At 42.6% G+C, this 26220-nt stretch overlaps 1 protein-coding gene across 12 annotated transcripts in view; it reads right to left on the reverse strand.

Moving 5' to 3' along the window:
* Window positions 1-6465: 6465 nt before the first annotated feature.
* sh3gl3a (SH3-domain GRB2-like 3a) overlaps window positions 6466-26220 on the reverse strand; it is a 124880-nt gene continuing 105125 nt past the window's right edge. For 9 of the 12 annotated variants that reach the window (XM_069911181.1, XM_069911177.1, XM_069911183.1 and 6 more), the window contains 5 exons: window positions 23396-23554; window positions 20044-20147; window positions 17099-17226; window positions 16242-16295; window positions 14205-14891 (listed from right to left, as the gene is read on the reverse strand). In XM_069911181.1, coding sequence (XP_069767282.1) covers window positions 14686-14891; window positions 16242-16295; window positions 17099-17226; window positions 20044-20147; window positions 23396-23554 — 651 coding nt within the window. In that variant the 3' untranslated portion in view covers window positions 14205-14685. Of the gene's footprint in view, window positions 8054-14204; window positions 14892-16241; window positions 16296-17098; window positions 17227-20043; window positions 20148-23395; window positions 23555-26220 lie in introns of those variants that run through there. The other 3 variants (XM_069911187.1, XM_069911188.1, XM_069911179.1) reach the window with 3 other exon arrangements.

The following is a 26220-nucleotide window of genomic DNA, read 5'->3' on the forward strand; positions in this document are numbered from 1 at the left end:
CTGCCAAGGTTCAGATTCCAAATAACTGATTTTCTTCAACTGTTGATTACTTTTTCTGATGTCTGAAACCAGTGTCCTGAAACAAGACCCCCTGTTCTGTGCTCATCATAGGAAAACATTACCAGGTGGAGAGTTAAAGAGATTCAAGGACTAAGTGGGCAATGACTCAGTTCAGGGCCACTAAAATAACAGTCATGTAGTGGTGCACTTGGAGGGAGTGGGCAGAACCAGTGCTAACAGCTCCTGTCTTGTGACAGCTAGACACAACAGCCTCCTCTATCTACTGGCAACTAGCCACTGAAGCCATGAGGCCTAGTGACTCGGCAGCACCCGTAGGTCAACTGAGAAGCCCTGGCCTATTCAACGTAGCTATGTCATGAGGTCATTAGCACTTCAGATGTCATGACGCCAGGTTGTATATCTATATTAAGCCTGATAACACTGTAATAAACATTCTTTTCTTCACTGGCTGACAACTTCAGGTGTGGTCTCGTAATTTTAACATGATGGCATATGAATACAAACATCAAACACCACACTCACTTATTTTCATTTTCAGTTACTGATTCATTTTTTATACATGGCAAACTGTGGAAATGAAGAACAAATTTATGTTCTTGGGAGTCGCACAGTAAAAACACAGGAATGGCGCCATGAAGAAAGGACGTCAGCGCCTTTATTTCCTCAGGAATTTGCGGAGGTTGGATATGACATCGGGAAATCCTGGCTAATTTCTACAAATGTGTGGTGGAAAGTTTGCTGACCGGCTGCATCAATACACCTGAGTGTCTTTGGCTTGGCTTCGCGGACGAAGATTTATGGAGGGGGTAAAATGTCCACGTCAGCTCCAGGCACGTTTGTGGCTGACAAGTCCGATGCGGGACAGGCAGACACGATTGCAGGGGAAAATTGGTTGGGTGTTGGGTTTTTCCTCCTTTGTCTTTTGTCAGTGAGGTGGGCTCTGCGGTCTTCTTCAAAGGAGGTTGCTGCCCGCCGAACTGTGAGGCGCCAAGATGCACGGTTTGAGGCGATATCAGCCCACTGGCGGTGGTCAATGTGGCAGGCACCAAGAGATTTCTTTAGGTAGTCCTTGTACCTCTTCTTTGGTGCACCTCTGTCACGGTGGCCAGTGGAGAGCTCGCCATATTACACGATCTTGGGAAGGCGATGGTCCTCCATTCTGGAGACGTGGCCTACCTGAGTGTAAAGCCCTGCCAAAGGTAGTGGACACATCCCAGTCAAACCCCTTTCCACCATCAAGAACACCTACACACCTACAGGGAACGCTGCAGCAATCATCAAGGATCCGCACCACCCAGCAGCTGCTCTGTTCTCGCTGCTGCCATCAGGAAAGAGGAATAGGTCCCAGATGACCAGGTTCAGGTACAGCTGCTACTCCTCAACAACAAACTCGAGGGACTTACTTAAGGACCCTTACTTTTGTTTTCTCTCCTCAAGGTTGTATGTGATGTCATGTATGTACCCTGACAATAAATCTGAAATCAAAGGTATCAAATATCTTCAAGATTTATGTGCAGTTCCCATACTTCCTTCAGTTACCTGCCAAACAACTGTGGGAGGATCTAATATCAGCTAATCCAGGAGTGAGAGGTACAATTAAAAAAATATATTTCTATTCTATCAATTAAAAGTCATTCACTTTTCAAAATAAAGACAGGATAGAGAAAGAATTGGAAAGGAAATTGAGGGGAAAGTGGGAAGAGGCTATTGAGAGAATTCATTCCACCACCACCTCGGTTGGGACACATACAGTTCAATATCCCCCATAAGGTTCACTCTTAAAAATCCAGACTGTCAGCCATTTATCCTGAAATGCTTCCCCTTGCCACCAAAGTCATATCAGTGCCCCAAATTATCAAGGTTCTGGAGCAGAGTCTTTTGCACACTATCCAAAATTTTTAGTCAATTTGTAACCCTGCCCGTTGACTGCAATATTTGGAATCTCGAACAACTCCCAAAATTCCCTGCAAAAAGACATCATAGCATTTTCATCCCTATTAGCTCAGCACCTAATCTTGTTACACTGTGTAATAGCAGGACTCCTCTCAGACTTCCAATGGATTAAGGGTATCAGTTTCTTTATTCACCTGCTGAAAATCAAATTCACATTAAGAGGGACAACCAGAATTTTGTTTCCCACAAATGACAACCCTTTATGGGTTATCTCTCTAAAATTACGAGCACGTTCAGAGTGAAATACTAACTGAGAGATGGTTGTACCAGATCAATCAGTAATATACTGATCAGAACGTCAGCAAAGATGGTCAGGGGTTGGGAGTCGGGGCTTGAACCTGAGGGTGAACGTTTGTGTATATGTGTGTGTTGGTTTTTCTGTTTTAAAAAAAAAAGAAAATTGGAGCACAATGTACATCTGTATTTTAATTTAGACATACAGCACGGTAACAGGTCCTTCCAGCCCACGATCCCGTGCTGCCCAATTACACCCAAATGACCTAGAGCCTCAGATGTTTTGAATGGTGGGAGCAAACTGGAGCCCTCGGAGAAAACCCACGCAGACATGGGAAGGTCGTACAAAATCCTTAAAGACAGCACGGGATTTGAACGCATTTCCCGATCGCTGGCGCTGCAACAGCATTCTGCTAACCACTACGCAAAACATGCACAAAGTCGCTTTTGATGCTCAATAAATACATTTTGAATAAAAAAAGAGATTTAAAGATGAAGCATTGGATTCTAGTGGGTGGTGTGAGCTCAATGGATGGTGTGAGCTCAATGGATGTAGAATTGGGGGCTGGTGGTGAAAATGTAAGCTTTAAAATGTTGACTAGACGGGAAAAGCCAGCTACACTCCTTTCTTTCTTGTTATTAGCCGGAGCTGATAAGGACTTCCTTATTTGGAAAGGTAGTAAAAGACTGTTAACGAGGCTCCGAAGAGCAGTGGTGTGGTAAACCGGAGGTCATGAGTTCATTCCTCACGGGGGTCTCATTTCTGTGAGGGTCACTTGACAAAGTGGCAACTCTCTGTCTTCCTCACAGTAATGGAACCTTTACCATTGGTTAAGGGACACAGCCTTGATTAATGAATCCTGAGAGAATTTTGAGAAATATGCATGGATAAGTCTGTTGCAATGTTCTCAAAATTTAGGGGTTCTGACTGTAATGTTTGGGACAAAGATACTTTTATTTTTCCTTTATTTGCTCCTGTGCTCCACAGTTTTAAATTTGCGATCAACTTCACATATAGTTAAAGTGCACATTCCAGTGTTTATTCAAGGTCATTTGTATATATTTTGGTTTGACCATGTAGAAATTACAACACTTTGCAGACATAGTTCCCCCATTTCAGGGCACCATAATGTTTGGGACATTTGGCTTCACAGGTGTTTCAGGAAGGTTTAATTGCTTCATTGGTGCAGGCAAAAGAGAGTTGGGCTTACTTTGAAACTTTTGATCACCTTTGGAGTCTGCAGTTACCATTTTTCAACACGAGGACCAGAGTTGTGGCAATGAGAGTCAAAGAGGCCATTGTGAGGCTTCTTCAAGGAAAATTAAGAAAAGGATGAAAGTCTTAGAATTCAAGCAATGGGGGAGGAATCCAGACCAACAAAAGGATGTGATCAGGGACTATGTAGAATTAAAGATACACAAGCTTTTCGGGCTTGATCCTGAAATGTTATGTATCTTTATCTTTGCTATATAAAAGACACTGGCCTGCAGAGTTTCTCCATCATTGGGTTTTTACTTCAATCATGGTGCCTGCAGACTTTCATGTTTTACTACTGGTTAATTCATAAATTGGTGGCACTGGCTTGGAGCAGTTGCTTAATTCCAATTTCACTTGTTTTTATGTGATTGAATTGATGACCAGGCTGTACCTCAATAAATGATCTGGATGATGCTCCAAAATCTGCATCTAATTATGTTTGTTGATTCCTGCAATCATTGGTGGGGTATAATTCAAAGATCTGGGAATGTTTTGGCTGCGCCACATCACCATTGCCTTGGAGAAACTTTGTGCCTCCAACCTCCCCATCAGTCAAATCCACACAGGATATGCTCCGTAAAGACCATAGCTGGTGGGATCTCCTGCCCAGAATTCCCCACCCATTTCTATTTTGCACCCTTTGTCTCTGAGGCTCTGCACTTCGTACATCATGGCTCATGGTTTGGCCCAGGCACCCATTTGTGTCAATCAAAGGATCCTGGAGAAGAGATAGATGGTGATCAAGTCCAGCCCCATCCACTGCGCTCTCTGAACTTAGTTCCCCACTCCTGCGAATAAATTCACTTCTCCCAAACCAAGCAAACTTCAAAGTTGTCATCAACAAACCATAAAGCCACAAGATATAGGAGCAGAATTAGGCCAATCCGCCCATCAACCCACATGTCGTTGACGGTCCCTGTAAATAGTGCAGACAGAATAATTCTTTCTTTTACAGAATGGCATCACTCCCACATTTTGGCATTAGCTGAATAATGCAAAAGAAATTCTCTCTCACAAGATGATTATTGTCACCAATTCTCATCATCGTAATTTTCAAGAGCAACACGTGTGCTGTGTTTCTCTTCAATGCACGGCATTTCAACAAATGTTGTCGAGGATCGACACCGATCCTCGATCCAGGATCTGGGGTGAGATCTCGATCAGCAGTTTACTCTCCTGTGGAATGAAGGACTCATACTGTCTTTAGCCAATTCCCTTTATTTGATTCACAGGCCTATGGGGGGGTGTGGGGGGTCCTGTTACCTCTGTAAGGGATCAAGGAGCTCCCCGAACACATAAATGCCTAGGTTTAAATTCTGACATTAAGCAATCTCAAAACAAAATCACCTCCTGGATGGCAAGCATAATCCTTTTTTTTCCCTCTTTGTATTGCACATTCAGTTTACATTTCTTGATTTATTTACATATGTATGTTGTGTTAAGTTTCGTTTTGCACTACCAAAAAGTGGTAATTCTGCTGTGTCCACAGGAAGAAGAATCTCACGGTTGTATGTGATGTTGTGTCTATACTCTGACAATAAATCTGAATCTAATTAAGCAATGCAATGCCCAACTACATCAACCATTTTCTTTCCTTTTACACACCATTTGAAGTACTCCCTATGCCATAGGGGGTCTGTGATTAGTAAGGGATTGTTTAAGGTGGTATGTGAGTGGGAAGGGAAGGTTGAGAACCACTGCTCTCGACCCAACTGTTACTGAAATATTTTGCTTGGGAAAAACTGTTATTGGCCCATTTCCTTTGGAGTTTGAAACCGTGCACATAACGAGTCAATTAGGTACGAACTTTTTCTTTCTACTCACATACCACCTTAAACAATTCCTTACTAATCACACTTAAGGTGGTATATGATTGGAAAGAAAAAGTTTGAAAATCACTGATGTACATGAACCACCATATTATGGAGTGAATCACACAGTCATGCTCCCATCGCCTCATGTATTTTTAGTTTCAGTTCCCCTAATTCCTGTAAATCACATGATTCCAGAGAGAAATTTATCAGCCAGGCTGTTGTTATCAGGCAACTCGCATTCCAGACCCTCTCACTATCCTTGGTCAGACCTAATGGAATTTCAGCTTGGCTGTCTTTGACAGGCAACACACATACTTGGCCGTCCTCACAGTGATTTGCAACTGTCCCAGCATAGCAGCCAACATTGTGCAGAACCCCCATCGTCAGGCTTGTGTACCTTCTTCGGGCAGAAGGTACAGAAGCCTGAAAACCAGCACCTCGGGGTTCAAGAATAGTTTCTCTCCAACAGCTATCGAACTCTTGAACCTCCCCATGGTGCACTAATCATAGGCTGCTGGAGACTGGCTCAAGACTGGCTGGAGGGGTGCCAGCTAACGGAACTGTCATATGAGAGGTTCCGAGGGCACCTGATCGTGTCGGAGGTTCGAATCTGGAGCTCGGGCTGCTTCTAGTTTGTTCTGGACTCTGTGTAACTCCTGGCACTGTGGGAACACTGCAGGAGAAACCAGGGACACATGGTTATTCCGAGTGACTCTCGTTTGCTTCTCTTTCTCTGACTGTAAGAGGCACTTCAGACAATTTCTGCCAAAGGTGAATCTGTTTTACGGCAGATGAACACAAATTTTGTGTAATATTGCACTGTCATTATTACATGACAATAAATAGAATCTTGAATCATAGGCGTTAATAAGTTATATTAATCGTTTAGTTAATTAATTAATGTATTAATCAACATCAATCTAAACTAGAATCTACAATCTGCACAGCAAAATTGGTAAGTATGAAGCAGAAGAAATTGTTGCCTGATTTCTCAGCGATTGTAAGCTCTGGAAAATTTGGGAGAAAAGAACTTTGAGCCACGGGAGCACGAGATCAGCTTGTTGAACTCGATCGGAGTGGTGTTTCAGAGGGTGAAGAATGGCCACAGTTTGGGAACCACAGCACCATCAGTGGGAATGGAACGACTGTGACTGAAAGATGAGGCATAAATTTAAAACCATTATCAAGAGCAGTCATCTTGTGATCTGGAGAGGTTGTTGGGAATAAATAAGAGCTTTATCACACATCTTAAAAGGAAGAGGAAGAAAAACACCACTTGCCAGTGGAAAAACAGTATCAGGATCGGAAGCATCTGAAGATTAAGATCTCTTTTATTTTCAGTGTTAGCATATCTCGTGCATTAGCTCACGGCAAGAGGCCTTCTGAAGGCTTGTGAGCTGGTGTCTTGAATATGTGTACAACTCATCTTTGAACAAAAGACTTGTCGAAAGAAGGCAAACTCCAGAAATTAAACTCTGGTCACTTACTGCAGTCAAATTACTTGCTGTGTCTCCAGCAACTTTTGAGATGATTGGAATAATATTGTGCTGGTTTGGTGCAAAGACACCTCAACTGCAGCAGGTAGTTACATATCCGCCTTTGAGTGAATTAGTACAGGTCACTGCCCCAAGGAGCCAGCCAACATCGTGCTGGTCCCCCATCAACCTGGTCACAACCTCTTCTCGCTGCTACCTTCGGGCAGAAGGGTCAGAAGCCTGAAAACCAGCACCTCGGCGGGTTCAAGAATAGTTTCTTTCCAACAGGTATCCGACTCCCCCAGAGCTTCCCCCAGGTGCACTAATCATAGACAGCTCTAATAGCACAAAAGGACTGTCTGTACAAGTTGTGCTTTTTGTACGGGGATTACTGTGAATATTTATTATCTATCCTATTTATTTAATGACTCTTAATTTAGATCAAAGAGTTTACTATTATAGTTTTAACATGTTCAGCTGCAACAAGTAAACATTTTGGCACATATGTTCATTGTACAATGTGTATGACAATAAACTGATTATCAGGTTATTGAACAGACTCTGAAGGGAATCTGCTTCTTTCTCTGACGGCAAGAGGTGCTTGAGGCAATTGCAGCTTTATGCAAATGTAAACATTTTTGTGTCATATTGCACTGTCTTTAATTTCATGACTATAAATTGAATCTTGAAACTGATAAGATTTGGAAGCCCAGTGACATTTTATGGTAATAGTTTGATCTTAAACTTTGGATTTACAACTTTTTAAAAGTCAGTGCTTTCGAAGTGAAGTAACATTTTCCAAACTACAGATATTCTTCAGATGCAACGGTTTGATTATACCGATTTTCAGTGAATAACAGTACTGCCTCATTTCACTCAGTCCATAAAACTATGACACAGAATCTCACAAGTCACCAAACCATGATCAACGATGACAGACCAATGCACACATGTTCCAGAATGCATTACAGATATTTCTTTCAAGAAAAAAAAATGAATCTTGTTAACTTCTTGCTATCATTTTTGACAGTTATTGGCAATGCATGCAATTGATATTAAAGTGGTTATCAGAAAATGCTCTTCCCAGAACACCCAAGCAGCCAATTTCCTCATGTTAAACATAACCTCGTCTCTTACAACTCAAAATTTACAATATCTTAAATGACTATATTTTTCTACAGTTTAAAGCAAATAACATTTGATGACACTTAACTGTTGTGCTTTTATTTCTTGAGCTGTTCTGATCCTGAGAAGCCAAAATCATGGGCTGAAATACTTGACGGAAATCAGAGTTTGATCTGAAAGTTAAAATAAATGATGAACTTGAGAGCCCAGCCCATTAATCAGACAGTGGAGGGGGGGGGGGGGGGGGGGGGTTATATCATCTCTGCCTCCAGTGGGTAAAGCAACTAGGAGATATGGAATAAGATTCAAGTCTGAATGCTAGGATAAAGCAAAATCATAAATTATGTTCAGATGTTTTTACCTTTCGATCCTTTGATCCTAACAGTCTAGAATACAAACCTGATGTTTTCCTAATAAATCAGCTAGCTATTTTTCAAAACTCCGAAATTCTTGTCTTAACCACCTGAATTGACTGCACATATGATTCTTGTGTGTTTTGCGGGGAGGTGGGCAATGCTGTTATGCCCAGCCCTCATTAACTAGAGATGTTCCAAGTCAAAACCATAGTACGCAAATGGTGACCAAGGAGGCCAACAAGAACAAAATTAAGGAAGGTAACCATTTGCTTAACTTTAATTAGAATCTGTATATGTGTAAAGTCCGTCTGTACCAGTCCTTGGCTTCAGGTTATGAGGCAGCTGTGTCAAGAAAGGCAGAATCCAGCAATATAAATAGGTGAAGAAACACAAGTTCCTTGTACTATCAAGGCATGTTCAATAAAAAATATAATTTGAAGCCTCCAATTTCTAATTTAAAAAAGAAGAATCCTCGAGATAACTCACTTTGACTTTTCAGTGCTAAGCTTGCAAAAACTTGAACGATCACATTCCAAAATTCCTAACTACGGTATTTAGTTTAAGCAGATAATACTCCTGATGGTTTTAGTTGTAGTGCTATTCCAATTGAGGGAGGGAAAACGTTGAGAATTACAGCCTAATGTCAGTAGTGGGGAAAATGCTGGTGTCCATTATAAAAGATTTAAAAAGCTTCAAGGGGATTGGATAAAGTCAGCATGTGCTTCGTCAGCCGACTCCTGCCCCTATTTTCTAAGTTTTCTGTTTCTATTTTCTCAGCTGGAGTGGTAATACTCATCAACTTCGGTATGTCACTGAAGACATACTTCTACAGGTGGACCGTGGAGAGCTTTCTGACTGGTTGCACCTCTGCCTGGTGTGGAGGCGCCAAATCTCAGCACAAGAATAAACTCCAGAGGGTTGTTAGCTCGGCCTGCGACATCACAGGCACCAGACTTCACTCCATCGAGGACATCTACATGAGGCGGTGTCTTAAAAAAGCAGCATCTAACCTCAAAGATCCCCCCACCACCCTGGCCACTCTGCTACTATCGGGGGATCCTGAAGATGAGCACTCAGCGGCACAAGGACAGCTTCTTCCCCGCCTCCATCAGCTTCCTGAATGATCAGTAACCAATGAAACAAAGACACTGTCATGCACTATTAATTTTACTTTTTATGGTAATGTTGCAAGATAGTTATAATATGAAACACTGCCGCAAGACACCAAATTTTGTGGCTTGTTCGTGACAATAAATCCCGATTCTGATTCAACTTTCTATGCATTTGTATGATCTTCTTGGACCTCTTTGCTCTGAAATTATTATGCTATTTATTCTCAAGGGGTCAGCAAGGATTTTCTGTTCGGAAATTGAGCATTTAATGGTCAGTGGATCTGGCCATTTCTGCATCTTCCCAACTTGTGTTTTTTTTTTGCACAGCTAGATCAATTGGCAATGAAAAATATGAAGATAACCACTGATGCAGCAGGTAAGGTTAATGAGGTGAAGCAAACAGCGTGTGACCACAACGAGAAATCATAGCTTGCCTGACTGGTAGCTACTCTATTAAACTTCCTGTTTTAATTCGGAGATATAGACCGGTAACAGGCCCTTCCAGCCCACAAGCTTGAGCCACCGAATTTCACCCATGTGACCAATTGAACCTACTATTCAGTAAGTCTTTGGAATACGGGGGGAATACAATGCGGTCACGGGGGGACGTTCAAACTCTTTATATACAGTGGCTGAGTTGAATCAGGGTCACTGGAGCTTTAATAGTACCGAGCTAACCACCTCCAACTGGAGAACCTTGCTTTGACCAATCTCCTGGTAACTTTGCCCTCTCACTTAACCACTCTGTATCTCTCTGCAGATCTCCGCCTTCTCAGCGCAATTTGCTTTTCCACTCAATTTAGTATCCTCAGCAAACTTAGATGCGCTGCACTCAGTCTCCTCCTCTGAATCGTTAATTGTATGTTGTGGGCCCAGCACTAACTCCTGCAGCTCACTGACAGGTCTTTTCTGTGACATCATGGTTAGCCTAGTAGTTCGCCACCCGGGTTTGAAAACAGCGGATTCAATACGTGCAATGCAGAAACATGCTGGAGAAACTCATGAAGTCAACTGGAGAAGTCAAGGGTAACCAATGTTTTGGGCCTGAGTCCTTCATTAAGGTCTTTAGCAAAACAACAATGCCGGAGTATGGATAAAATGGGGGGGGGGGGGGAGGGGTGGTGGTGCTGGAAGGAGTGGATGGCGGAAGTGGCAGGGGAAGGAGTGTGGTGATACACCACTAGCCTGCTGCAGGGGGCAACCTGTGCACCTGCAGGAAGATCACCAGAGGACAGACAACACCTGGCCGGCTGTCAATCAGCCGACTTCAATGGACCAAGCCCCATCCAGCTGGCTGCCAATCATCCACCTGGGATATAAGCCACACCAGGCCCCTCGAGGTCAGTCACACGGAGTTGCAGCTAACTATAAGTAGACTTTAAGTAGAATAAAGCCTGTTGTTTAGTCTTTCAAATCTTGCATCTGCTTCCTGTTACCACAATGCATCGCAAGGAGCATAGGCTAAGAGGAAAGAGGTAAACGAAGCTGTGGCAGTGAGTCTGACAGTACAATGGTGGAGCTTGCGAGCAGCAGGGATTGCAGAGGTGAAGCGTCACAAGATATACGAGCGGAAGCAGGCCCATCAAGTCTGCTCCACCATTGTAAGTCATCATGAGCTGATTCATCCCCTCACTCAGCCCCACTCCCAGGCTTTCTCCCCGTAGCCCTTGATGCCCCGACTGATCCAACACCTGTCAATCTCTGCCTTAAATACGTTGGAGAGACTCTCACACAATTCCCTTCGAAAAGAGTGGAGCAGCTGAATGGAGTTAAACAGCAAAGTCTGCAGAATTCTCAGTAGCTATTAGGGAGTAAAGGATAATCCATATTTCAGGCTTGATAGGAGGTTTGTCTGGCTGAAAGTGGCCACATCAGGTTTGATACAATTATTTGTCGGGACCAACCCCACTCATCATTTCCACCCTCCTTCTCCCTCCAACTCCCCCCACCCCACCTTGGTCCATCTGCAGTCTCCAACCAGAAGTCCCCATTTGCTGGTCAGTTGTCTCAGCAATCCACTCTGGCCAGCCTCCAACATCAGCAAGGACAATATTGCTCCTCCGCCATTTCATGGTTAAAACTGAACCCGAAGACTCATGGGAAATGGGCTAGGCGAGAGATGGTCAATGACGAGCTTGCCCAAATAAGTTGGTGTCGTGCATCCCTCTAGTGTTCAGTGGAGGAACCGCAGCTCAGTGCCTGTGAATTGTCTGTCCCATTATTTTCTGATCTGTGCTTCTTAGGTGGTGCATTTGCATTGCTTTTCCACTGGAAAGGGATTGTTGGTTTAAAGTGACGCTAGTTTCCATGGCAACATGCTTACAAACTCATCTCATTTTAATGTGCGATATCCAGAATTTGCCGAGGTGAACGTGATAAGTGAGGGAGGCCATTTCACTCAGCCAGAAATGGATGTTGTCAACACTACTGGTTGAAAGTGGGAATTAGCTTGACGTACTGGGTACCACCCTTGACAGTGATATTTGTATCATGAGCGGAGTACTTTCTATTGAAGTCACTTCTGGGAGGGAGGAGAATGGTTTCAGATCCAATGACAGTCTTTTTTATTTCACAGATCCAGTGATCAGAGGTGAATAGGGTGAGCAATTTAAGCTCTTGGGAGTCATCACCTCGGGGGAACTTTCCTGGACCCAACACACCAATGGCTTCATGAAGAAAGCACATCAGTGCCTTTTACTTCCTCAGGTTTAGTATTACATTGGAAACCCTGGCAAATGTCCTGGGAAGTGTGCTGACCGGGTGCACCACTGCCTGTTACGGGAAAACCTATAACTCCTGAGCGTAAAGCCCTGAAAAAGGTAGTGGATGCAGCCCAGGACATCACAGACAAAACCCTCCCCACCATCGAGAACATCTGCGGGAAACACGGCCATCGGAGTGCAGCAGCGATCATCAAGAATCCACATCACCCAGCGCTCACTCTGTTTTCGCTGCTGCCATCAGGAAAGAGGTATTGGTGCCACAGGACTCAAACCACCAGGTTCAGGAACAGCTGCTTCCCCTCCACCATCAGACTCCTCAACAGCAAACTCACTCAGGGACTCATTTAAGAACTCTAGCTTTTGCACTTTATTGTTTTTACCCCTTTCTCTGTATTGCAGTTTGCTTAAGTTTCTTTATTTATACGAGTACATAGTGTACAGTTTCTTTTGCACTACCAATAAGCGGTAATTCTTTCTCACCCATAAGAAAAAGAATCTCAGGATTTTATGTGATGTCACTCTTGACAATAAATTTGAAATGTTATCTGAAATGCTGAATGTTTCCAGTATAGAACATAGGACTCTCCAGCACAGAACAGGGCCCTTCGGGTCTCGATTTTATGCCAACCTAAATATCCTTGCCAAAAAATAAACAAAACCCTTCTTAACTTGTAATCCTCTATTTTTCTTTCATCCATGTACCTGTTCCCCGCAGATGTTCTCAATGGTGGGGAGGGTTTTGTCTGTGATGTCCTGGGCTGCATCCGCTACCTTTTTCAGGGCTTTACGCTCAGGAGATTCTCTTAAAAGCCCCGATTATTCCAGCATCTACTGCCACCCCTGGCAAGGCATTCCGGGCACTCACAGTTTTCTGTGTAAAGACTTATCTCTGATATCTCCTAATTTTTCACCCCCTTCACTTTAAAAAAAATATTTCGTATTTTTCGCATCTGTGGCTTTGTTTTTACTCGGAGGACAGAAGAGGCCTAAGGATTCTCATGGCAGGTGATATGATGAACCAGAGGGGAGGGGAGGGTAGAGGATAATGGGCTGCAGGAAGCAGTGGGAGGGAGAGAGTGAACGCAGGGAGAAGACGACCAGGTGTACAGGTGAGCGTGTTGGAGGAGAGCAGCGGGGCAGAGGATACTTGAATTTGGCATATTCAATGTTCACACCACAAGGTTGTCCATGACCCAAGTGGAATATGAAATGTTGTCTTTCCAGTTTGCACTTGCCCTCTCTGTAACAATGGTGTGATCCAAGGACAGGGAGGTCAGTGTGGGAGTGGGAAGGACAGTGTAAACGACATGTAACCGGTAGCTCAAGGTAGCTATTGTGGACAGAGTGCAGGTGCAATCATTGAATCTACGCTTGGTTCCACCAATGTATAGGAGGCCCCTTTTTGAGCGCACAGCCTGATAGATCAGGTTGGAGGAGGTGATGCAAATGGCTGGCTCACCTGCGCGGGTCCCTGGATGGTGGCGAGAAAGAAGGTGAAAGACAGGCACTGCACCTCCTTTAGATGCAGGGAAAAGCATCACAGGATGGAGAGGAAGGGAGTCCCAAAGAATTTAAATCACTCCCAGCCCTCTTCCTTCAAGAGTTTGCAACTCATCTGGCAAACATATAGCTGGAAAGGATAAAGCCAGATTTAAACCTTTTCAAAAACAAGTAAAATGAGTGGGACAGAAGATAAAAAGATCAGCAGGGTCTTTGATTTTGCTTTATTGGCAGGTTTCCATCTCCCTCCACTCTTCAGCTCATCTCGACCCCTGCCCGTTGTTGAAGAAGGGGATGGAGGAGATACCCTCTCATTTTCAGATCTCCAATGTTTGATTGGACTCCTTCAGCATCCACCCCCATGTCCTTTTACTTTACAGCTCAGGAAACGAACCACACTGGGCATCAGCTCTCCGAAAAGTGATCATTTTCACATTAGGAACTGTCAGGTTTTCACAAGCCAGGAGAAGGTTTGCTGATGTTGGACAAAAAGCCAGAGCGTTGTGCATTCTTATATACAGAGAGTGGTTCTCAGATGAATCCTGAATAAAAAGACTCTTTTCCCCCCCACTACAATTAATTAAAATACATCAAATGCAAATAGGTGTGTGACAAAATCTAATGCTACAGAAGTTACGTTTTTGTTCACACATTTATTATGACATCCTTTTGCTTAACAATAAATTACACTGCCAGATAAAATGGCTGAAGAACACGTCAGAATCTTAAAAAGTTAAGAACAGTTAATTATAGCCACAATAATTAAACTGTATCAAGAATATTCTTCATTACAATGACATAGAAAAAGTTTTCCCACTGTAATCAGCCACAGACGATTCAGAGCACAAATAAAAGTTAAATAGATGCAGCCTTATACTTATAAACTGTAAACTTCATGGCAGAAATAGGTTAGATTTGCATTTACTCTTGTAGCAAAAGACATAAACATTTTCAATACAAATGGAACATGTAAAAAAATAAATAGACAAATAGAACACGTATACAAAAGTCAAAGAGCAAGGCTTTCACAGAATGCCACACTGATGAAATGTTTGTGTTCAATCAGCCTTTAGCCCAAGCTGATCTCCAAAAAATTTACAAAATGGGCTCAGTTTCACTGCGGCAGCGGAACGATGACGTCAACATAATTAATGGGAAAGAACCCAGACTCGCCATTCAACATGCCTTCAAACCAATTTTCGTCGATCTGATTTGTCAGGGTGATGATATCACCTTCCTTGAATCCAAGTTCCCCGTCATTTTCCGGATCAAAGTCATAGAGAGCTTTACAGCAAGGCTGATCCACTTGCGTGGTGGAAGCTGCACGTTATGAGGCGGGGTGGGTGGGGGGGGGAGAAAGTGAATTCGTCAGTAAATTGCGTGCGTTTGGAAATTGGGTAGCTGTGATATGCAACGTATTTTATGGCAAGGCAAGAGAGAAAAAAAATACCGTGAAACAAGAAAGCCTGCAGAGGTTGTAATTGTACACAGGATTGCTGGAGAAACTCAGCCGGTCATGCAGCGTTCTTTGAGGAAGGGCGCAGGCCCAAAATATTGTTATACATCTTTACCTCCTATAGATGCTGTGGAACTGGCTGAGTTCCTGTGGTACTTTTGTGTATTTATTAGAAAAATACTGCATTTGATGGAAAGAGGCTCAAGGAAATGCATTGATTGCCTTGTGCCTACGTTACATTGCCATCATTTTCCAAGCCAGTCTTCTATTTTAATATTTACAAATCCAAACGTTAATAACATAACAGATCATAAACAGCTATGCTCAAATATCTTGGAACAGTAAGAGCAATATTAAAGCGTCCTCTTTACATTTTATTACCCTTTAATTATCATGAGAATGGACCAAAATATTTAAAAAAAAGAAAATTAGGTTAAAATCCTTTATAATGAATTCCTGAGAGACCACTAAGAATAGATAGCCAACCTGTTAATATGTCTGCAAGAATGCACACAGTTTTTAAAGCACAAAGTTGATAACACTGGACAATTAAGATTTTGCTTCCTGAAGACTTCTGGGTGTATTCCATGCATTTTGGCCTGTTGATCACAAACATCATCTTACATTTTCCTATCATGTACTGTTTCTTTTTTAGATTATAACTTATTTTTGTGATTTAAATCTACTTCAAGCATTAAAAAAACCAAGAAGTGCAATGTGTCATATCCTGCATTCACACCTCGACGTCTTCCCAGCTGATCCTGGTGCAGTCAGTGACAGACACGGTGAAAGGTTCCACCAGGTCATTGCGACCATGGAAAGCAACGCTGACCGACTATGGTTGGACACTGACATGAGAGGCATCAGATGCCGAGTACAAATGAAAATCTGAGGCAAAACGTTATTAGGTCAGTTGAACTAATGCAATGTGTCAGCATCATTATGTGATTAGACGTGGCAAATTCAATATAAGTTAGTGTTTCTCTAACTTCCTATGTGATACAGCAAATCTGAAATTATCTTTGTGTCTAATCATAATCCCCAATTTGTTTCAGGAAGCAAACCTTTTGAGTACAGTGTAATCTGACAATAATTAGTAATTAATCTAAATGCATGGGGAAATTTGGAGGGAGGGGTGATCATGATTTTCAAGCATGCAGAGACTGGAGTGCATCTCACACACACACACACACAGGCTCATGAAAATTACTCACAAGGTGAACATGTGTGCTTTGACCTGCGAAGAAACCTGAATAGGGTAGGTTTAGCTAAATGATAACAAGGGGAAACAAGCAATTAAGCATGCAGGATAGTCAAGGTATAATGCCAGCCAATACAAATCAGAGTACATGGGTTTGTCACAATTAATAATAGGACATTGAATCCAAAATTAAATTAACTTTTACCATGATGATATAATATTGTGATATAATCACAATATGTCCCTTCCTCTCCTCTCCTCCACCCATCAACGTGATCTTCTGGGATCGTAGTCTGAAGAGGGCGCGTAAAACTCTTGAGGACCCCTTCTGCCCCGCATCTCCCATCGGGGAAGAGATACAGGAGGATCAGAGCCAGCACCACCAGGCTGAGGAACAGCTTCTTCCCACGGGCAGTGAGAATGTTGAACGGCCAAGAGAAATGCTCACACTGACCCTCCAAGGCACACACATGTACAAAACGACTAAACGAACTGCTTAAATTAACCATCAGACTTTCATATGTACAAAATAATTTTTATTTATTCGTATGGATAAAATATTTGTCCTGCATATCTAGTGTTTGCGTGTTATGTCTGGTGTGCATCTGTGTGTTTTGCACCGAGGACCGGAGAATGCTGTTTTGCGTCGGGTTGTACTTGTACAATCAGAGGACAATAAACTTGACGAGTACCTGTATCGAAAATATATTTTTAGGACCTGATACGCAAACTTTAGAAAGGTAATGCGGGAAACATTATTTACATTCGTTAATTTGGTTTGGTTCCATCTCTTATCTGACAAACCAATTATGTGGCATGTTCACAAATCCACAAAGCTTCACTCCAATATTCAAAAGCAAGCATTCCTACCTGATGATTTGAATGAGGAATTGTATGAAAGACCATTGTGATGCTGGTTATCACTGGGCTCAAAAGATGAAGCAACTGCAGGCTTTGGTTTGAAATCACGCTTCGGATGGATGGAGGCCGTATTTATTCTTGAAGAGAAATATAAGAGTTTTAAAAATTGTCACTTTTTAATTTGTGACAATTTTGCTTCATTTGAATAATTGGTGGTAAAATTTAATTTACCCAACACTCATTTTTTAAAAAAAGATATTTACCAATTAGACGTTTTGTTCAATCTCAGATCCCTGACTTTCTGCAAATTCCCGAGGCAAATATTCTTGATTTACAACTTTCTCATCAAAGGTTCAATATCTCTTATTTACAGCATTTTGCTTGATTTAAGAATGGCCTCATTAGTTAAGATCTAGAGAGACTGGGAACAAGATTTGAATCTTTCATTCTCTAATGAGGTTTGGGGCTCCATTTGTAATTTGATTAATACGACCTCCCTTTGTGCACAACATTGCTTATTGCAATTTAAACTGGTTCACAGAGTACATATATCTAAAGTTAAATTTTCTTGTTTTTATTCTGATATAAACCCTCTATGGGACAAATGTAAAATTGCTGAGGTTTCTTGGAATCACATGTTTTGGACTTACCCTAATTTAGAAAAAAATTGGAAAGATATTTTTCAAACATTCTCGGTGATTCTCATGGTTAAATTGGAACCTTGCCCTTTAATTGCTCTCTTCGGATCATTTCAAGATGACGAGGTTTTATTGACTTCAACTCCAAACCGAATTTTACTTTATTGATAGCCAGACGTGCAATTTTGATTAAGCGGAAAGATAATACTCCACCTACACATACACAATGGTTAAATGATATTATATCTTGTTTAAGTTTAGAAAAAAAAATAGATATGCTATTAAAGATACAAATACCAATTTCTTAAAGTCATGAGGCCCTTTTATGGACCACAAACTAAAGTTTTAGGGTTGTTAAAAGATTTGATGCTCAGCAGTCTATTTCCAGGTTGTCTCCACTTGATACCCACATGTTTGTTTTTCTTTTCAAACCTGTATAATGGTCGGGACTTTGAATTAATGGGTTTTTTTTCCTCTTTTTTTAGTAACTTGTATCTCAATATACCAGTGATGGTATTGTTTGATTATTGCAAACTTCAATAAAAATATCTTAAAAAGAAAAGGCTGGCTGGAGGCTGTATTTATTCTTAAAGAGAAATACAGAGTTTAAAAATACTGCTTGGTGTATACATTTTGAGAAAGTTTATTTGCCTGCTGAGAGAGCAGTTGAGATATTTATTTCCTGCACAATTTCTGACTGTTAGGAACTATTGGAGACTGTTCAGTTCTGCCATTCAGCTGGTTTGGAGCTGAAAAGCCCTTCAATCCCGATTACCCTCGATAGCTCCAAATATTTTAATATCTTTATCAAAATTTACAGAAAAAAAACACATGCTTTGGTTCAGTTTTGGGAATCCCAATGTGCTAGAAGACAGAGTCTTCTGGGAGGTGATTTTCAAATCTTCACCTTCTGTGAGACCATGCACTTCCGAGCTGGACTCCCTAATCATCTGGTTCAAATATTCTTCTTAAATTTTTAGAGACAGAAACATGGTGCCAGGCCCTTCCAGCCCATGATCCGCACTGCCCAAATACACTGATGAGACCAATTAGCCTACAAACCCTGTAGGTCTTTGGAATCTGGGAGGAAACCCATATTGATGCCCACTACATCATCCCATGGTACAGTGTGAACACCTTTGCTGTGACGATCAATATCATCCCAAGTGGGGATAAAGTACAGCCTCCTTTCAGGTTTCAAACCCAGGTTGGTGCCACTGTAATAGCATCATACTGACTGTGTTGCTTCTCTTTGCAATTCCCTCCAGAGGAAGAATTAATTTATTTCTATCAAATCTCACCTTGTTCACATTTAATGCACCTCAGTTCATTCAACCCTCAAACAAAGTTTATAATTTAGCTCTCAGAGGAACTGGGGCAGATCAGTCACGAACATCCCGGAATCATGACAGTGAGCCTGTGACATCACCCCTCTGAGGCCAATTTATTCTTCCTGAGACATGGTGCTCAACAGTAAATGCTGAACTCCAGATGGGGTGGTCTCAAGGTTCAACAATTGCATATAGTGACTGGCGTTATTGAGCTGCACTCTGAATAAACCACTGCCAAAATAATAAAGGCACCTTCCACATTTTTCAAAGTCGTCATTGCTTATTAAGTTTGGTCTTGGTTTTGTCTGGTTACATTTAATGTGCATTATTTAACAAGTTATTTATTCGTAAAGCTACTCTAAAGCAGAAGTTGGAATTTTCAAACTTTAGAAAGGATTTCTACGGGCCTTGAGAACTATGGTATGGACTTCTATTCAGCTAACACTACAAGTCTTAAACTTTTAAACTTTGGTTGGAGGTTTAATGAAGTGAGGTGTATTAATGTTAACGAGATGATAGATAGAGAGGAATTACTTTCTCTGGTTTGGAATCTGACTCTGTCTGAAAGGAGTCTGGACGTTCTCCTCATGACCATGTGGGTTTCTTGTGTTAAGGTGAAAAACACCACCACACAATATTACAAAGACGTACACATATTGAAGAAAATATTGTACACATTTGCTCAAAATAGATATATTTGCAATTCTAAAGTGTACCATATGCAGTTCTGAAAACCCCCAACGTACCTATCAGTGCACTATAGCCAACTGGCAACACACCAATGGACGGCTTACTCATAATCAATAACTTTTTTTTGACGACAAGTTTTCATCAACTACCACAAAAAGTAAAAGCCTCTTCTTTCCAAAAGGACCAGGGCTAGTCTTCATCTTTTGTACTTGCTTCTCGATTTTAAACCATCAGAGAACCACGCTTGAACCCTGCATCCTTCATTGATCAGTAGCGAACACGTATAAAATTTCACCTGTTCTGTAGTGTGTTCTGAAGCTCTTCCAGAATTGTAGTGGATTCTTTATGATAGTTCAATGCTGCTTCCACCAGAGCTAACAGCTGGCTTATCTGCTCAACCTACAGGGAAAATAAAGTTGCTTCAGAATCAGGATTTATTGTCATGAACATGCCACAAAATTCGTTGTTTTGCGGCAGCGTCACAATGCAAACATCTGTAGAAACTTGCTTAAAGAATAAATTAAAATAGTGCAATAAAAAGAAAAAGACAAAGTGAGGCAGCGTCTGTGGTTCATTGATCATTCAGTAATCTGATGGCAGAGGGGAAGAAGCTGCCCTTGTGCCCTCTTCTGGTACCTGTACCTTTTATGACGGTAGCAGAGTGAAGAGGGCATGGCCTGGGTGGTGGGAGTCTTTGAGGAGAGAGGTTGCTTTCTTAAGATACCACCTCTTGTAGATGGGCTCGATGGAGTGAAGACTGGTGCCCATGATGGTGCTGGCCAGGTTCACAACGCTCTTCTCCTGTGCATTGGCACCTCCATACCAGGCAGTGATGGAACCAGTCAGAAGCTCTCCATCTGTAGAACTGTCTTCGATGTCATATTGAATCTCCTGAAACTCCTTACAAAAGTATAGCCTCAGCATGAAGACTAGATTAAAAACATATTCATGCCCACTACACTATCCCATGGTACAGTGTGAACAACCTTCGCTGTGATGAGTGGCATCAATATCATCCTAAGTGGGACAGATTCAGAATACATCACGCAGCTTAAACTGCATATTCATTTGGAGGATGCAGGATTGTACTGCAGTACCGACCTCATGGCTGAGCAAGGCCCTCATTTTAGTGTTACCATCCAGCCAGGAGCTCTGATAAACAATTACGGGTGGAGTTGTATCTATGACAGAGGAAGGCGGTTGTGATGTTGGAAGATAACCGCCTCAAATCGAGGACATAACTGCAGCAGTGGGACTAGAGTTTCAGCACAGATCCAGGATCGATCCTGATCCTAGCTGCTATTTGTGCAGAGTTTGTTTATTCTCCCCACGATCCCATCGATTTCACCCAGTTGTTCTAAGTTCCTTCTACACACCAAAAATGTTCCTCGTTGGTTCATTATTCACTGGAAATTAACCCTTAAATGTCGGAAGGTGGCTGTTGAATTTTAATTTTTAAAAAGTTTTACATTAATTTAAAAAAAATTAATTTAGTTTTAAAAATTTAGACATGTAGCAGGTAGCAGGCCCTTCTTGCCCACGAGTCTGTATCATCCAAGTGGCCAACAATCCCTATACATTTTGAAGGGTGGGAGGAAACCCATGCAGACACAGGGAGAATGTATAAACTCCTTACAGACAGCGCGGGATTCGAACCCGCATCACTAGCACTTAAACAGGATTGTGCTAAGTGAAGGGAATTGATTGGCTTGTGAGGAAAAGGTAACAACAATGGAATGAAGTTCATGCTCATATGCTTGGGGTTTGGGAGAAGAGCTGAGTGGTTTGAACAGAGAGGAGGCGGAGCTTGCTGCTGATTGGTTCTTTGAAGCATAACAGCCAATAAGAGATTAGGGATAGCAGTGCAGCCAACTTGGGAGTGGTAGTGATGGAGAGTAGGTGCTGTGCTTGGTGGACAATTGTGGAGGCTGTGGCTTGAGAGGGCTGAGAAGAGAGTTAGGCAAGTTCAGGGAAGGTCTTCTGCATTTCAGGCTTGGCACTGGGGATTTCAGTCAGGACAGATTTGCTCCTTCTGCAGGATGAGCTACCAGGGAGATTTCCAGTCTCCCTCGGTTTGTTAATGCAATTTGGGAGGGAATCTGAACAGTAGCGCGGTAGGTGAAGGTGTTGAGGGGATGACAGATTTCAGAGCAAATAAGCCTGAAAGAACTGGACAGCTGATTGTTGAACACAGCAGGACTGAGGGGATGAAGTATGGTTATTTTAATTTTTAATGAACCCACTACCTGGATCTGTACTTGGAAGTATGGTGCTGTGATCATTACACAGACAAGGCTGCAAGAGGGAAAGGAATAGCAGGTGAATGTTCCCAGATTTGGATGGGATAAAGAGGTAAAAGAGGGGGAGACACAGTATTGATAATCAGGGAGAGGGTCACAGCTGGATTCAGAGCCGAAATAATCAGGTCCCAACTCAGGATAAATTTAAAACAGAGGGGGGGGAAATTTTCTTTAGCCAGAGGGTCGTGAATCTGTGGAACTTGGTGCCACAGGTGGCTGGGTTTATTTAACATAGAGATTGACAGGTCTTTACTTTGTCAGGGCCACAAGGGCTACGGGGAGAGGGGCTGAGTGAGAGGATGGATCAGCTTATGTTAGAATGGCAGAGCAGACTCGATGGGCCATCTTCTGCTCCTAGGTCTTGTGACCTTCCCATTTAACTCCTGCACTATAATTATGAATAATGTTTTAATATGGTTTTTTTTCCCCTCTTATGTTTACATTTCTCTCTTTTCTTGAGTACAATATTTTTCTGCACTACCGATAAGTTGGAATTCTGCCTGGCCTGCAGGGGGAAAAAAAAAATCTTGTGATTGTATGCAGTGTCATCTATGTGCTCTGACAATTAATCTGAACTTAGTGCTGTGTGTTTTGTGTATCTGGGAAGCTACAACAAGTACAATTTTGATCCCATCTATACATCTAAGGCCGGCACAGTTAGTGCAATCATGTTGCAGCGCCAGCGATTGGGCCCGAGGTTCAAAACCCATGCTGTAAGGAGTCTGTACCCATGTCTGCATGGATTTTCCCTAGGGGCTCTGGTTTCCTCCCACCATTCAACAAAAACATACAGGGGGCTGTAGATCAATTGGGTGTAATTGAGAGGCATGAGGTGGTGGGTCGAAAAGGTCTGTTTCTGTGCTGTATGTCTAAATATAAAAATAAATAAATTGTACTTGTGTATATGAACATTAGAACATAGAACAGTGCAGAGGAGGAACAAGCCCTTCAGCCTGTGCCGAAAGTCGTGTCCAAATTAAAACTGCTACTTACACTTGAGAGAAGCCTGTGTCAAAGCTTCTTAAATCTATCTGCTTCCACCACCACTCCTGGCAGCCCGTTCCAGGTAGCTGCCACTCTAAAATATTTAGCCTGTAATCTGCTCCTCACCTTTGAACCATGTCCTCTAACGTGTGACAGGTGATTTTCTATGGTGCCTGAACAATGGGGGTTGCCAAATTTGGTTCAATAATAGGGGTCAGTTCAATAGTCGCTTGTCTTTCCACTAAATATTTCTACCCTTGGATGCTGTTGTGGATTTAAGATTAACCAGAGCAAATCAAGTGCGTGAGCCTTCAAGTTTGTTGGGGGATGGGTTCTGATAATAAAAGTGGTTTGTGATCTTACGTCATTCTCCAAGAAGTTGAACATACTGATCTCAGCAAGTTCCTTGGACTCCTCAAATTTGTCCACAGCTTGTCTTATCTCTTCATCCGGGATTTTTCCATGGCGCTTCTTTTTGTAATCATAATCTAGACGACGACCTTCCAATTTTTTTAAATGATGCTGAATAAATACATATAACAACACATCAAGAATCGCCCACTTGTCATGGAATGTAGTTTTGAAACATTTTTTTTCTTCAGATTTGCTCTCTCTTTTCATTTAAGTATTTTCCAGGGTAGGTTTTCTCGTGTTTTGATGAACGATTGTTCTTGTTCTCTCCCCTCTCTTTTCATTCCTTCCTCTCTCCCCTCCCTCTCTCCCCCCTTGCTCTCCCCCTCGCTCTCCCCTCTCTCTCCATCCCCTCCTTCCTCCTCCCTCTCTCCCCTCCCTCTTCTCCCTCTCTCCCCTCCCTTGCTCTCCCTCCTCCTCTCCCTCTTCACTCTCTCCCCTCTCCTCCTTCTTCTTCTCCCTCTCTCCCCTCCCTTGCTCTCCCTCCTCCTCTCCCTCTTCACTCTCTCCCCTCTCCTCCTTCCTCTTCTCCCTCTCTTCCCTCCCTTGCTCTCCCTCCTCCTCTAACTCTTCACTCTCTCCCCTCTCCTCCTTCCTCTTCTCCCTCTCTTCCCTCCCTTGCTCTCCCTCCTCCTCTCCCTCTTCACTCTTCCCTCTCTCCCTCCCCTCCTTCCTCTTCTCCCTCTCTCCCCTCCCTCTCTCCGCAAATCTTGTTTGACCTGCTGAGCATTTCCAACACTTCTTGTTTTATTTCCGATTTGTGGCACCTGCCTTTTTTATTTTGTTTTTATAGATTTTCTCCCCACTTGTTGCACTGTTTAATTATTCATTTGCCTCTCCCTGGAAATAGACTGCCACCATCACAGCTTTAGGGAACCGATTTCAATCTCGATCTCAGAGTTGGCACGTCTCCCTGTGGACCCCCACCTCACCCCATGGGGGAAATCGGAAAATTCCACCCAAATCACACAGATTTGATGTAGCATTATCAGCCATTGTAACTTCCTCCTTGTGCTCGTAAGTAGCAGGGAGTCAAAGAGCACGAGAGAGAGAATATGTCACATGCATTGATGTGGGGAGGGGGGGGGTGGGGGGAGATGGGATTGCTCTGTTTGGACCAAGAATGCATTTGATGGAGCAAATGGCTTTCCTTCTGTTGTCAGATGACGTAGTCATGGCATTTTAGACATCATTGTGTGGGTTGGACTTGACCGACTATTTGGTCTTTCCGACATCATCATCTCAAGATGACCTATGAACAACTTTCACACTGCCCCAAATAAACATGTGGCCTCAGTGAGCGTGATGTCGGATTCAACTAGGTTGGCACATTGGAGTTTACACAGGTCTCAGCTGCACTGACCTGGCATTGATTCCATCTCCCGTGCTATCTGTGTGGAATTTTGCACGACTTCTCTGTGACCACAGACATTTCCCCACGCACCCCAAAAATGTGAGAATTGATGGATTAAATTGGCCACTAGTATGTCGGTGGGTGGTAGAATATGGTGGGAGTTAATTAGGGAAGGTTGATTGCAGAATCTGCATAAATGGGTCCTTGATGGTTGGCATGGAGTTGGTGGGTAAAGGACCTGTTCCTCTCCTGTTTGATTCTATACTGAACCCAGGAATTTTGTAACAATGGTGCAGGGTGAGGTCACACCTGGAGTACTGTATACGGTTTTAGTTCCTTACCCAAGGAAAGATACAGTTGCTTTGGAGGCAGCCCACAGGAGGTGCACCATGTTAACTGAGCAGGTCAAACAGTGTACTTTATATAACAAAGATACATAACCAACATTTCGGGCTTGAGCCCTTCAAGGTATGAGCAAAATGTAGACGGGTGGCTGAATAAAATAAATGGGGGGGAGGGGTTGTGGTCGAGGGGCATGGGGGGGAGCAGAGTCCCACAGGCAGGAGGTAACAGGTGGATCGGGGAGGGAGGGCACACCAGCAAACAGGGGAAGGGTAATGGCGCTGTGAATGGAGAGGGAAGGGGGGGATGGAGCGCACTCTCCATCTGGGCACAATCCAACTGGATGGCATTAACATCGACTTCTCCAGTTTCTGCTAGCCCATTCCCTGTTCTCCCTCTCTTCCCCTGTCTTCTTTCCTCTGGTTCTCCGCCCTCCCCCCCACCCTCGACAAAGCCACCCCCCCCTTGTTTTCCATTATGCCCTCCCTCCCTGATTCACATATTACTGCCTGCCCGTGGGGCTGTGGTCTTCCCCTACCCCTCTCTCCACCATTTTGCTCATATCTTGATGACTGGCTCAAGCCCAAAACGTTGGTTGTGCACCTTTGCTTTTTTAAAAAAATATATTTTATTTAAAATTTAAAATCACATAACATAGCATGAATTTTTTTTTTATATATAACCCCCCCCCCCCACCATCCTCCCCAACCACTCAACTAATACCCTCCCTCCTCCCTTCCCCACCTACAAAAGAAATAAAAAGGAGATCATCCACAAATAGTCATATTTAAACTTATTGGATGCATCTATGGAAGAGGACCAAGAGATCAAATTTTAACACCAATGGCTTTCAAATATGGGCTCCAGACTTTAATAATGAAAAAATATTTATCTCTTAAATTGTATGTTATCTTTCTAAAGAAATGCAAGCTTTCATTTCATTATGCCATCTTTTCATACCTAAAACCAAATCAGATTTCCAAGTAATGGCTAAACACTTTTTAGAAACAGCCAGAGACAAATGTAAAAATTCAATTTGATACATAGTCAATCTCAACCCTAAAGCTATTGACTTAATATC

This window comes from Narcine bancroftii, chromosome 14 (assembly GCF_036971445.1).
Source record: "Narcine bancroftii isolate sNarBan1 chromosome 14, sNarBan1.hap1, whole genome shotgun sequence".
Classification (NCBI taxonomy): domain Eukaryota; kingdom Metazoa; phylum Chordata; class Chondrichthyes; order Torpediniformes; family Narcinidae; genus Narcine; species Narcine bancroftii.